The sequence below is a fragment of the Protopterus annectens genome, chromosome 2.part1 (assembly GCF_019279795.1).
Source record: "Protopterus annectens isolate FY-2018-M chromosome 2.part1, PAN1.0, whole genome shotgun sequence".
NCBI classification, from domain to species: domain Eukaryota; kingdom Metazoa; phylum Chordata; order Ceratodontiformes; family Protopteridae; genus Protopterus; species Protopterus annectens.
The window spans coordinates 665,914,165-665,928,516 of record NC_056729.1 but is presented as its reverse complement, the minus strand read 5'-3'; the positions used below and the strand labels follow the sequence as shown (position 1 = coordinate 665,928,516).

The 14,352-nt window shown below is 42.9% G+C and overlaps 1 protein-coding gene across 1 annotated transcript in view; it reads left to right on the top strand.

The window, feature by feature from the left end:
- Window positions 1-14,352, top strand: part of TMEM131L (transmembrane 131 like) — a gene marked incomplete in the record, with an annotated part of 1,995,267 nt that overhangs the window by 752,052 nt on the left and 1,228,863 nt on the right. The window contains 2 exon segments of the mRNA XM_044062407.1: window positions 12,869-12,927; window positions 14,163-14,271. Of these exon segments, the coding sequence (XP_043918342.1) occupies window positions 12,869-12,927; window positions 14,163-14,271 (168 nt within the window).

Sequence of the window (14,352 nt, the reverse complement as noted above, 5' to 3'; positions counted from 1 at the left end):
ACAGATCTAGTGTTAGGGCCGAAGAAAGATATATAAAGGCTGAATAGTATATGTGTTAGACCACAAATAGTAGACTTTATAGTTGAGGTGAGAATATAAATGGCAGACTGGAGGAGAGTATTAGGTTCATAGGTTAGGTTCACAGGTAAGTAGTAGCCTAGCTGTACTTGTAAGCCATTTTAAGGCTAGACAGTTTCCCAAAGGTGACAATCAAACTCTGTGAGGTAAAAATGCTTAGTGGTTATGCCAACCCGAACACCAAGATCTACTTGTTTCAAGATTATATCATCCCAGATGGGGCTCAAACCCACAATCCCAGGCTTGGGATGTCAGTGGCTTATCCATTTGGCAACTGAGGCCTGACTGAAAAAAAAAATACAAGAGTGACTTGTAGGTTCATAGTGAGTACTAGACTAATTGCTGCAAGGGGCCTTTTTAAGCCTAGCCATGCTTTCCCATATCTGAGAATCAAACCCTGTACCTTGTGTATATAAGGTAAACACCTTAGTATTATGCCAAACCCCAGTAAGTAGGTGATATAAGGCTATATTCCTTTTGAGAAGATGACAAAATGGTATAAAATTAAAAGTAACATGGAGTGAATGATTAATATGGTTCTTTTTTAACTTGCTGTTTTCTGCCTGACTTTTGCTGATCTCTGTTTGCATTTGATGGCTTTTGAGTTGCCCGTCCCTACTCTAAATCTGATATTGGACACTCCTCCCAGTCCTAGCTCACTGAGAGAGATCAGCTGGGAAGGCCCCACCCCCTTAGTCTCTTAAATTTAAATTATTTTCTATTTCCTCCTGTCCCACTTACTTAAAAAAAATTACACTTTATTCAGCTGCTTTTAGTGTGTATGTGCTTTTTCCTACTTTAAGATTGTGCAGCAAAAAAGCCAAGTAAAATAATAAATGTTCAGTTTCATTTAATCTTCTGCATGTATTACTTTTAGTAGCCTGATTAAAGTGTAACTGTTATTCTAAGCCTCTTAGTTTTGATTTAAACACTTGGGCATCAAACTAATTATCTTACACAAAAAGGTTAGTGGTCTACACTCTTGTGGCAGAAGAGGTAGCTTATGCCATTCTAATTTGGGAATTACTGGTTGAAGGCTTATTGTGTCTGTTCTAAAAGTGTCTTAGTTCTGGTTTAAGAGTTTGGGCTTCAGACCAATTATTTTACATTAAAAAGGTTTGTGGTCTACAATCTTGTGGGAGGAGAGGATAGCGTCCATCTTTCTGAGCTAGGAATTGCTGGTGAAGGCTTACTGTGCCTGTTATTTTAAGTGTCCTGCTCTGATTTAAACACTTGGGCTCCAAGACAGTTATTTTACATTAGGAAGGTTTGTGGTCTCTACTCTTGTGGCAGGACAGGGTAGCCTGATCCTCTCTGAGCTGGGAATTGCTGGTTGAAGGTTTATTGTGTCTGTTATTCTAAACGTGTCTTAGTTCTAGTTTAAGCACCTGGGCTCCAAACCAGTTATTTTACATTAGGAAGGTTTGTGGTCTATACTCTTGTGGGTGGAGAGTGTAGCATTGATCCTTCTGAGCTGGGAATTGCTGGGAATTGCTGGTGAAGGCTTATTGTGCTTGTTGTTCTAAGTGTCTTTGTTCTGGTCTGTGGTCTGCAGTGTTGTGGCTTTACTGTCTAGACATATATATATTTTTTAGTTTGGTCGCAGCTGAGCGTTACTCATCAGGTTGCTTGTCTTTTTGACTTGTTCAATGTTTAAGTTTTCCTCATTCCTCCCTAGTTCCCTAGTAAATCAGTAGGCATGGATAATACACTTCCCAACTCTCTCTGTAGCCAGTCTGGTTGAGATGGGTATTCTGAGGCATTGTAGCAATTGCCTCATGTACATTGACAATCAATGTATTCTTAATAAAACAGATATTGTATGTGAGAGGTGTAAATACACTTTAGTGCTGGCGGAAAAACTCTCTCATACAACCAAAACCAATCTTATAGAAATTCACAGTGACACTTGCACAACGTCTACTGCACAGGGTAAAGACCCTACACATAAAACAACTTATGCTGAGGCACTTACAGGTAACCTTCCTAAAACAATAAGACCTCCTGCATAGTACAATCAAAGAAGGGGTCCTCAGCCATCATGTAAACACTCCATTAAAATACCACCAATATATCCAGTGTCTCCACTGGTAAGCCCTTAAGGCAAACCAGCACACATCCAAATTCCCTGGTCATTAGTGATTCTATAGTGAGACACACCGATGTCCCCCTCAGCAGATTTGAGTAAGGAGAGAGTCACAGTTAGCTGCCTTTCTGGGGCTGAGATCCATCAGAGTCACACATGCACTCAGGCCATTGAACCACAGATACCAATATGACTCTGGCATAGTCCGTGTGGGTGTTAATGACTGGAGATATACCTCCCTTGACTATATGAATGGAGACATGATCAAGCTCACCAGTTGTATCTCAGGCAGGTATGAGCCTAACACTGAGCAGCATGCTATCTTCTCCCAGGATGATGCCATGTTACCAACAGAAACAATTGGCGTAGCTTCTGCTGTCATTTCAGGGAGTACAGTATTTGATGGCCTGGGATGATATAGTTGACAGACCACACTGCTTTGCCAGGGATGGTCTGCACTTATCATCTGTAGGCTTTCAGATATTGGCAAAGACCTTTTCCACACCCCATAGTGCCTTTTTTAGGCAGTGCCAAACTGATAAACCTACCAGCTTAACTGAACCTATGAAGAAATGTCTGAAGGTGGTTCTGCTCTATGCCAGAAGTCTTAACAAGAAACTCAACTCCCTGCAAGCCTTCCTGTCTCTGGAGAGTGTAGACATCTGTGTAGTAATGAGACATAGTTTAAAGTCACTGAGAGTACCTCAGCAATGCACGGCTGTAATTCCTTTCACACCTTTAGATGAGCTACTGCACAGCAGGAAACTAAAGGTGAAGTGTCATTCTATATTAAGACCATTCTCGCATCCAGCCTAGTTAAAGTGCATGACACACTGGAACTTGTATATGTGCAACTCACTGTAAACAGGGTGCTGTACCATATCCTTGCAACATATAGGGCCCCATCCATGTCTCAGGAAACCCATACAACCTATCTCAATGTACTAGAGTGCCTCACTGTTCAACCCAATATGATATTCATGGGGGATCTCAACTACCCCTGTATAGATTGGGAATCCTAGACCACTTCTAATGCACAACCCCACAGATTCCTAAAATGTAATACCAACATCCTGGAACAGTTGGTTCATTCTCCTACCAGGCATACAAACATCCTTACGTAATCACGAACATGGGTTGAGGGGGGGGGGGGTCACTGTTCTTCTCCCAATGTAATATCTTTGCTCATCAGATCTTACCATAAGGCAGTATTCCATGAAATAATTAAATCTGTGGATCCAGCGAAACCAAAAACTTTTGGGAACTATTCCAAGGCTAACCTCTGTCTTCTGCACCTTGGCTAAATTCCAAGCACAGCCAAACCCAGTAAACACCATAGAATACACTGAGGTATTTACAAAATCTGTGTGCAGCCATATTGATAGCTGTGTAGAGCGACCTGTGCCCACTCGTATTAAGAATAAGAAAAATTCAAAAGACAATTCACCCTCGTGGAATCAGAATATCAACTGGTTATACAACAGAAGAAAAAAAAATCTAGGCCAAGTGTAGGAGGAACAAAGCCATACTTACTAAAAGCCCCCTGACCAATCTAAACAGGCAGCTAAGAGGGTTAATTAATACTTCAAAGGCTAACTTTGAAGATAAAATAGCTTCTCAGGGAAAGAAGAACTGCAGAGCTTTCTATACCTGTGTCTGTAACCTTAGAGGAAATGTACAGCAATGAGTAGAACTTACTGAAAATGGCATCAGCCACACTGAACCAGAGGCCATTGCCAATCTTTTGGCTGACAGTTTCAACTGAACCCCCCCCCCCCAATAGTCCAAAGGAAATACTACATAATGCAGTGTCCGCAACCATTAGTAAGGAACAGGTCATCAATGCACTTTCCAAGGCCAAAAACACTGCATCATTGGGTTCTGATAATATCCCAGGATGTTTAATAAATTGCATTAAACGTGACCTCTCTGGTCCACTTGAATCACTTTTCAGCTGGAACCTTTCTATCAGGTTTTGTGCCCAAGGAATTTATTCCCCTGAAGAAAGGAGGTCCAGCCACTGTGTGGGGTAACTACCGGCCCATAAGTCTTAGCAGCCTCATGTGTAAGGCCATGGAAAGAATCATCATGGGCGTGATAAGAGGGCGTAAGTAACCTGCAAATGCTGGATCCATCACAGTTCAGTTTTGTCAAAGGATGGTAATGCCTAATAAATCTGATTAACTTTTTTGAGAAGGTCATCAAATCATTGAATGAAGGAAGAATGTGCACACAGCTTACCTCAACCTGGTCAAGGCTTTTGATACAGTACCCCACTCAGGCATTATAGACAAGCTCACTAATTTGGGTATAAACCCTTTTATCACCCACTGGATAGCCAACTGGCTCACTGATAGAACCCAGGAGGTCAAAATAGGTGAGGCCACCTCCACCAAGAGGCCAGTCACTAGTGGAGTCCCCCAGGGCTCGGTACTGGGCTGCTCCATTTTGGCATCTGTTTTTCTTAAATGGAAGCAAATACTGAAGGTTTGTAGCTGACTAAGTTTGCAGATGATTACAAGCTGGGGGTTATCAACTCTCCTGTAGAAACTAGCATTCCTCAACGTCCTCTGTCTCTGACTAGCAAATGGTGCCACAGCCATGGTATTAAACTCTGTGCTAAGAAATGCATAATTTTACCCTTTGGGAAGTCAACCATCCTGGCTAATTATCATGTTGATAATGCACCTCTAAGAGTCAACCCAGTGGTCAGGGATCTAGGTACGCATGTAGACAAGTAGCCTTACCTTTGACTACCACGTGGCCACAATGGTGAGGAAATTCTTTTTATGTTGCACAACTTATGAGTAAAAACATGGCATCTAGGTCCAAAGAGGTCATTATCCCACTGTACTCTGCCCTTATCAGGCCAAGCATAGAATACAATGCTCCCTTCAGTATCTACCTGACCAGACGTGCAACTAGAACGACTTCAGAGGTTCCTTACAAAAAGAATATTAGGAGTAACAAACCTGACTTAACTTATACAGAGCACCTTAAAGCCCTATCACTCTACTTAATCTCCTGAGGATTGTTGAGGGGTGATCTATGCCTGGCTTACAAGACATCCACAATTCCCACACTTGTGAATCTCCTACTTAGTAGTAAGTCAGAGTACCAGATACACAAGGTTTAGAGACTTGAATTTTATTTTGTCTGTGAATTAAACAGAACATGCAGGAGAGACTGATATGTGTCCCAGAGACTGCCCCTCGTATGGAACAGGCTTCCCAGCCATGTGAAGCTGAGTTTGTCTATTCCCCAGTTTAAGCACAACCTAGACAAGTGGATGAGGAATAGGAAAATTACACTGGGCTGGCACCTTTGCCCTTATGGACAGAGGTAGCTTGTAATGCCTGGCCCTCAATGTCCTATTTGGATACAGGACATTATTAGTCTTTCGAGAAAAACTTGGTTAGGCTTAAAAAGGCTCCCCGGTCATTAGCTTAGTAACAGTCTATGTCGGCTGCCTGTTTTTATACCCTTGACCAGCTGACGTCCGTCCTGGAGCGACAGCATCCAACGCAGAAATACTTAGTCTCTGGTATTTGGGCCGACTGAGGGCTACCTGCAGGCAGATAACCCAAGTGTGATGACTGTAACAGTGAATACACTCGAACATCTACATTTATGGTAAGGGTACACAACTGTACTTTCATAGGTGTGTACTAGGCTAATGGCCCTGGAGCCTTTACAAGTCTAGCCCATAGGATTACCTTGGCAACGTGCCACCCGACCTTAGTTTCTAGTGCCTCTGTCAAGTAGACCCATTGGAGTGATCCCCGGGGTGAATTTTCTATTTCCCATCCACTCATCAAGATTTCTCTTGAAGAGGCCAGTGAGGTGCTCTGTTTGTCATGTATGGGAAGTCTATTCCTTAGCATGGGCAGTCTCTGGGTTATGAACCTGTCCCTCCAGCATGTTCTGTTGATTGTGGTAATGAGGACGAGGTCTCTGGAGCATGTGGTGTGGAGGGACTGGGATTTCTTTGGATGTAGCATTTCTAACAGAGCTGGGTCAGACGTGGCTTTATAAGTTAAGCAGAGATTGCCTGTAAGTAGGTGATATGAGACAGAGAATAGTTGGGAGATTTTTTGAGTCTCTCCATATAGGGCAAGTGTTTAAGGCCTAGGATCCTCTTTGTGAGGTACTTTTTTTTTTAAATATTTTTATTGTGAGGTACTTTTGCGGCCTCTGCATTTGTTGCAGGTGTCTAGTGAGTTACATGCAAAATGGGGCATTGCACTCTATGATTGGCCTAATGAGGGAAGAGTAGAGGGAGACTGTGACCTCTTTCTACCTGGATGCAAAACCCTTAGTAATGAGATGTGCCACATAGAAGAACTTTCTGACCACAGTGGCAATGTGGTGGTCAAAAGAGAGGTTGCTGTCAACCTGTGTTCCCAGATCTCTTATAACGCCTTCTGTGTTCAGTGGACTACCATTGATGTGGTAATTCATGGGAACCGGGTTTTCCCAAAGGGGATGACGACACATTTTTTGACATTGAGCTTAAGGCCATGGATGTTCTTCATGTTTCACTGTTGCAGTCATTACATTTGGGTTATCTGCTTGCAGTAGCCCTCGGTTGGCCTGATTAACAAAGTCTTAGGTCCTACATTGGTTGCTGTCTCTTCTTTCATGATGTCAGGCCGTCAGGGGTATAAAACATGCAGCCGACATCATTACACCAGTCTTTCTTGCCGTGCGGTGCCCAAAGCAGAGGCAGTTCGCAAGTGCCGGTCAGCCGACTCCTGAACTTTTCGTTTTCGTGTTTCAGAACTGAAGTCTTTAACTACAGCTAAGTACCCCGTTGGGGAAACTTTTTATTGCTCCTTACCGATGTCAGTAAAAGTTAATAATTGCATTACTTGTGGAAAGCAAATACCTCATAAGGATTTTCATTCGTACTATATTCCTTGCCTAGGCCCTGACCACGATGTACTTTGCTGTCGGTTTTGTGCCTTATTTAATCAGCGCACTATCTATCGTCTGTATATTTTCGCCTCTAAATATTTCGGTTCTCGGTTTAATTATCCAGAAATGTCGTCGGTTAGCCATCTGACTACCAGGATTCTGAAAAAACGCAAAGATAAAGACAGAGACAGGCTGCCGAGGTCCAAAACTGCCGACGACGTTTCTCCTAAGCCAGTCGCCAGTTTGCCGGTACTCAGTGAGGCGCTTTTGCAGCCCCTGATACCTGCTACGTCTGATTCACAGGCCTCTACTGAGACCCATTCGAAGTCCGGTCAACTATGGATCCCGCGGATGTCTCTACCTTGGATGGGTCCGGAGCCGCTGTGCAGGCACCGGCTTCTGAGGGGGTATTCAGGCCTATGGACTTGCATATTAAACCAACGCCTCCTTCTTCATTTAGGCCTAAATCGCAAACCATGCCTAAAAAACTGACACCCAGGCCGCATGCTCATTTGCATATTAAACCAACGCCTCCTTCTTCATTTAGGCCTAAATCTCAAACCATGCCTAAAAAACTGACACCCAGGCCGCATGCTCAGGCCTCTATGCCTAAAAAACAAATGATAAGAATGGTTGAAGATCTTATAACTCTAATCAGGGGAAGCCAATCTCCCCTTCTAAGAGACCTAGGACTGAAGTTGTTTATGAATCTTCTGACCAGGATTCTGATTTTTCTGATGATCTGGATTTGCCCTCATCTACTTTTGAGGATTCTGATGGAGGACTCTATTCCCTCTGCTTCCCCTCCAGAGGATTTTTCTTTTGGTGAAACCTTACATACTCTAAGGGAGCATTTCCACTGGGAAAGCCAGGATTTTTCTGATTAAAAAAAAAGGCTTAGGGATTTCTTACTCTTGCCTCAGCATAGGCTTTTAGCTATTCCTCCTGTACTAAAGATTGTTGATGCTTTTTTGGAATCTAATTTGGCCCCTGATTCTCTGTCTCCTCTGACAGATATTACAGGGTTCCTGATTCACACAAGTTCCTTTTTAAAAATTCTGTTGCGGATCCAGAGACCATTTCACAGGGACGGACCCAAGGGTGTCAAGGCTTTTACTGCTGAAAATCCTACCCCTTCTGATAGAGACTCCAGGGCACTGGATAGATGGGGTAAGAAGGTTTACAATTCTGCATCCTTGGCCATTAGGGCTTTAAATTGTCAGTTTCATATGTTAAAGTATCAGCAACATGTTATTGGATTGCTTAAACAGAAAATATGTTGATTCCTGACTGTGCAGAAAATAAAGAATTACAGGATTTAATGCATTCTGCTGAACAGGTTGGAAAACATACTTTGCAATGTGAATTTGATTCATTAGAGGCCTCTTGCAGGGCTGCTGTTACTGGGTCTGTGCTCAGAAGGCATGCTTGGCTTAAGGAGCGATCTTTGCCTGATCATGTTAAAGCTAAATTGTTGGATGCTCCCTTAAATCAGGACCGCCTGTTTGGCAACAAGGCTGAGGAAGTCCTTAAAAAGATGGAAGATAAAGCTAAATCTATGCAAACTGTTAAAGATTTCTTACAAGTTCAGCCTCCTAGATTTAGTAGGCACTGGCCCTTTAAGAATTGATCCTTTCCAACCCCTTCCAGGTCTTCTCAAGCCAGACGCAGCAGAAACCCCGGGTTTCAGGCCCAGGGGACACACAAGACTAAGCAGTGGGGGGTTTCCACACCCAAACCAAGGAGTAGTAAGACTCCCCCTATGGAAAACTGTCTTAATGACTTGCTTTTAAAACTTCCAAGCACTTCCCAACTGAATGCTCCTTTAGGTGGAAAGATTGGTCTGCAGGCCAAAAACTGGGAACTCATTACCCAGGACAATTGGGTTTTAAATATAGTGTCCCAAGGATACAGATTTCACTTCCACACCTTACCAACACCAAGCGGGTGGCCAGATCTACCCCCAAATCAGTGGGCAGAGGCCCAAAATCAGGTACTCTCTTAAGCATGGGGGCTATTCAGTTGGTATCAGAAGAGAAAAAGGGACAATGTTTCTATTCAAGACTTTTTCTGGTACCCAGAAAAGGCAATACATGGCGTCCTATCCTGGACCTTTCTACTCTTAATACCTTTCTGGTGATTCCAAAATTCAAGATGCTGACTCTTCACCAGCTGCTTCCTATGCTAGACAAAGATGCATGGTTGGCAGCAGTGGACTTAAAAGAAGCATACCTGCACATCCCTATCAGGGAGTCTTGCAGAAGATACCTACACTTCAAAGCAGGCTACATGCACTATCAGTTCTCTGCACTGCCCTTTGGCTTATCTACTGCGCCCAGAGTATTCACAAAGTGCCTAGCTCCAGTCATTGCATTTTGCAGGCAAAGAAATATTCAAATATACCCATACCTGGACGATTGTCTAATTCAAGCAGAAAGCCAGGACATGCTTTTGAATCATCTGGCCTTTGTTCAAAGGGTACTGTCTTGTCTGGGGTATACCATAAACGAAAAGAAATCACAACTGGTACCCTGTCAACAAATTATATTCCTGGGAGCATGCTTGAATACAGCTTCCCAGATGGCTTTCCTTACGCCAGAGAAACGGATTCTTTTGACAACCTACTTCAAACAAGTGGCCACAAAAACCCAGTTATCTGCAAGGCAAATACTGCAAGCCTTGGGGTTCATGGCCTCCTGCATTCTTCTAATTCCATATGCAAGGCTGCATATGAGGAAACTGCAGTGGTATCTCAAAAGCCTATGGTGTCAACATTCACAGGATCTAAAAGCAATGATTCCTATTATACCTTGCCTACACCTAGAGTTCTTTTGGTGGTCAGAGGCTTGCCACCAAAATGGGGACTATCATTCACACTGCCCCCTGCCATCCAAACCTTGACAACAGACGCATCAGACTATGCATGGGGGGCTCACCTGGCAGGGAAGTGCATTCAGGGCAAATGGAATCCAAGTCAAATGCACCTAAACATAAATCAAAAGGAAATGTTAGCTGTACAGAATGCTGTGACAGCCTTGAAGGACCCCATTCTTCTAGGACAACTAATGGTAAAGGCGGACAACACCACGATCATGTGGTACATAAACAAGCAGGGAGGTACACACTCTTACACCCACTGCAGACTAGCCATGGCATTGTGGAGCACAGCCTTGAGCTACCAAGTGACTCTACAAGCTCAATTCCTGCCAGGAAAACTAAGTACACTGGCAGATGGACTAAGCAGAAACCTCATGGACCCACATGAGTGGAAACTGAAACCAAGGATTTTTAACATGTTGACAAGCAAATGGGGGAGCCCAGATACAGACCTGTTTGCCTCCCCCCAGAACCATCAATTGGACAAATTTTGTACAAGTATTCCCGACAAACTAGCTTGGAAAGTGGATGCTCTATCCTTCAGCTGGAAAAACCTATCAGTTTGTGGCTTTCCTCCTCTGCCTCTGCTCTCCAAGGTACTACTAAAAATCAAACAGGAGAAGCCAAGGACGATCTTAATTGCACCAGACTGGCCATGCCAACACTGGTACCCCCTCCTGCGCAGTGTGTCACGCTTGGCCCCATGGCACCTGCCTCAGACTTCCTTCCCTGTTGTCTCAGCAGGAGAACCAGGTTCTGCACCCTCAGCTGCAAACCCTGAACCTAGCAGCCTGGCTCATTACCTAATCTATCCTTTACCACCCCTCAGTAAATCAGTGATGTATATCATTTTATAGGCTAGGAGGCCTAGAACCAGAAATTCTTATGCTGCAAAATGGAAAAGATTTTGTACCTGGAACCAATCTCAAGGGATGAGTGCAGCAGTGCCCAATTTACCTCAGATTCTACAATATTTGACTGAGATGCTTCATAAGGGCTTGTCTTTTTCCTCCATCAAAATTCATGCCTCAGCCATTTCAGCTCATTATTGCACAGAGCCTTCCCACTTTTCTCACCCACTGCTCAAGCAGTTCCTCAGAGGGGCCAAAAATTCAAGGCCACCCAGGAGATCTCCAACTCCAGCCTGAGATCTTAACTTTGTATTGGAGAAACTCACTCTTCCTCCTTTCGAGCCAGCTGCTACTGCAGATTTAAAATTCATTTCCTGGAAAACAGCCTTCCTTTTAGCAATCACTTCTGCAAGAAGGGTATCTGAATTACAGGCCCTTATGGCAGTGGAGCCTTTCATCATCTTTCATGTGGACAGGGTGTCCCTCAGAACCAATCCCTCCTTCATGCCTAAGGTGGTATCCAGTGTGGCTGTTAATCAGTCCATTCATTTGCCTAACTTCTTTCCTAACCCACAGAACAAAGTGGAACGGATACTGCACTCCTTAGATGTGCACAGACAACTTAGATTCTACTTGGACAGGACTAAACCTTAAAGGAAATCTGAACAACTGTTGGTGGCATTTGCTGCAGGGACAGAGGGGAAAGTTATTTCAAAGCAAACCATTTCAAAATGGATAGGCCACTGCATTCATTTCTGCTATAAGCACCGTGGAAAACCTGTCCCACAGGGCATCAGACCCCATTCAACCAGGGCTGCATCTACCTCTACAACCTTTCTCAGGGGCGTCCCTACCAGGGGTATCCTAGAGGCTGCTACCTGGAGTTCTGTACATACTTTCCCCAAGCATTGTCATTTGCCAATTTTCTCTAAATCCAGAGCTGGGTTTGCCTCTGCAGTCTTGCAGGGCCTTATTGCTGGTCCTAATTCTATTTAAATTCCTCCTCCCAACCTTAGCTTTGGTAATCTACCCAAATGTAATGACTGCAACAGTGAAACACGAAGAACATAGTACAGTTGTGTACACTTAACCGTAAATGTAGATGTTCAAGTGTATTTACTGTTGCAGTCCTGGTTACCCACCCTCCAGCCCCCTCTCTTCTTTTGGGTATACCTCTACTCTCACTTACTATGCTTTAAATGTTTTTTGGTGTATTTGTTTTTTTGTTGGAGGTATATCCTTGTATTATAGATTTAATTGCTTCCCATTAGGGGGCACTTGACATCTGGGGCAAGAAAAACTGATGCAATGGCGTCTGCTGCATGTTTTATACCCCTGACGACCTGACGTCATGGAATAAGGGACAGCAACCGACGCAGGACTCAGTACTTTGTTAATCAGGCCGTCTGAGGGCTACTGCAAGCAGATAACCCAAATGTAATGACTGCAACAGTGAATACACTTGAACATCTACATTTATGGTAAGTGTACACAACTGTACTTTCTGACACCAGTCGTTGGTCTCAGTGAGGCCTTTCTGTCGGATGTTAACATCACTTGGGGAGTTAGTAATGGCTCCCAACTTGCAATCGTCTGCTAACTTTGTCAGCCAGAGTCCATTTGTGTTGGACTGGACTTCTGAGAAGTAGATACCAAACAGAAGTAGATACCAAACAGGAGAGGACCCAGGACCGATCCCTGTGGCACTGAATATGTTTGATATTAAGACTAGATAGTTCCGTGTGATATAATGACAGGTTACTGAAAGTTAAATGTAAGTACTGATTGAAAGACACATGGCTCATTTTTTAATATTATGTAAACATATAACTATGGTTATATCAGCGATCAGGGGGAAGACCAAATGGTGGTAACTAAGGAAATGATTATTTTTGAACTGCCCTGTAAGAAACTTCTTGAAAATCTGCTTTCAGAAGCATCATTTGCTTGCTGGTTGTTAATTGTGAGATATGTTGACTTGAAATTCTTTGATCATGCAACTTTGCAGTAAATACTGTGTTTAATGCTCCTTTTCATTATTTCCCACTTTTTCTTGCAGATGAACCAGAAGCAAGTATATTTATGTTAAATTCCAATACCAAGCCTGTTCACTTAAAAGTAAGTGCTCCATAGTTTATCAGTATTATTACTTTTTTTTTTTTGGTTGGGGTGGAGAAATGTTGACATCCACCTGTTTCTCCAAGGCACCTATTAATTCTCTTCTTGTGGGGTCAGTGAAATCCTGTTGTATCCCTTAAGACAGCTTGGCCCTGGATGGTTGTCATACCATCTTCCAGAGGGCTAGAGTTAAACGTCAGGCATCACTTATGCGGGAGAGGGATTTTAATAGTTGGGAAGACCTAAATTTGGCAGAGTGTCTTGTGCATCACCTCACGTTTAAACATGAGTACTCAAGCCTCCCCTGCTAACCGATCAGTGTGCATCACCTCACATTTAGGCATGAGTACTCGAACCTTCCCTGCTAACCAGGTGTCAGTAGATAGCCTTCTAACCAGGATACATCCCCAGGCCTCCACTGAAAGGTGCCCACTTGCAAGCAGAAACCCACACCATCTTCCCTGGCATAGCTGAGCTGATGTAAGCCACAGGGAAAGAACACTTGTCCATCTTTGAATAAAAATCTGTTTAAACCCTTACCCGGACTGATTTTTCCTGTGGAAAGAGGACTTTATTTTTGTTTTTATTTTTGCTAAGTTAGCTGCAGCTATGATCCGACTTTCTCTACAGTTATCCTTATTCCTAATCTTTTACTTTGTCCTGTAGGCTGTTGAGGCTACAGGTTGGGATACCAGATCATAGATTCATAGATTTCTGTCTTTCTTTTTTATTGAAGTACATTGTGGTAGGGTAATAGTAAAATAAAAATGATGTTTGTCTCTAGTGCACTTTTATGTTGTTTTAAGAAAATGTTGAGATGTTTACCCATGAATATGTTTGGAAGGTGCAGTGGTCCTTTTGCATGTCTTGTCAGATGATATTTGTCTTAGATTGCTGTTATAGCATACCTATCATTTCTGTCATATAAAGTGTGATCAGACATATTATTTTCTGTTGTAGTTGTCCATTTTGAGTGTTCTATATTTGCTGAAAATTTGTAGTCTATTTGCTTACTAGTTTCATGTATTACAAACAAAATCTAAATTGACATACTTGAATTTAGCTTGTAATAGTTCCTTCTTGCATAGTGAGAGACGAGGCAAGCAACCAGAGGTAGGCTAAAAGTGCTGTTGCTGCTGTTTATTGACATTTAAGTGTTTGTAGTTAAATCTTATGGCAAGTTAACAAAAAAAAAAAAAAAAAACTAATTCCAGGTTGTTCCCCTTTTGTTACAGAATATACATTTGTTTTCTCAGACTGGCACAGCAATTGTTGACTTCCAACCAGTGCTGCTTCCCCTTTCAGTATCTAGTTTCGTAAAAGTGTCTTCCATTTTTTGTAAAGGTACGTATGTAAGCAGGAACATTTCAGCCCTGTTTCTACCTGTCTGACTTCCTGTTAAGTAGGCTTTGGAGGGTGTATGGT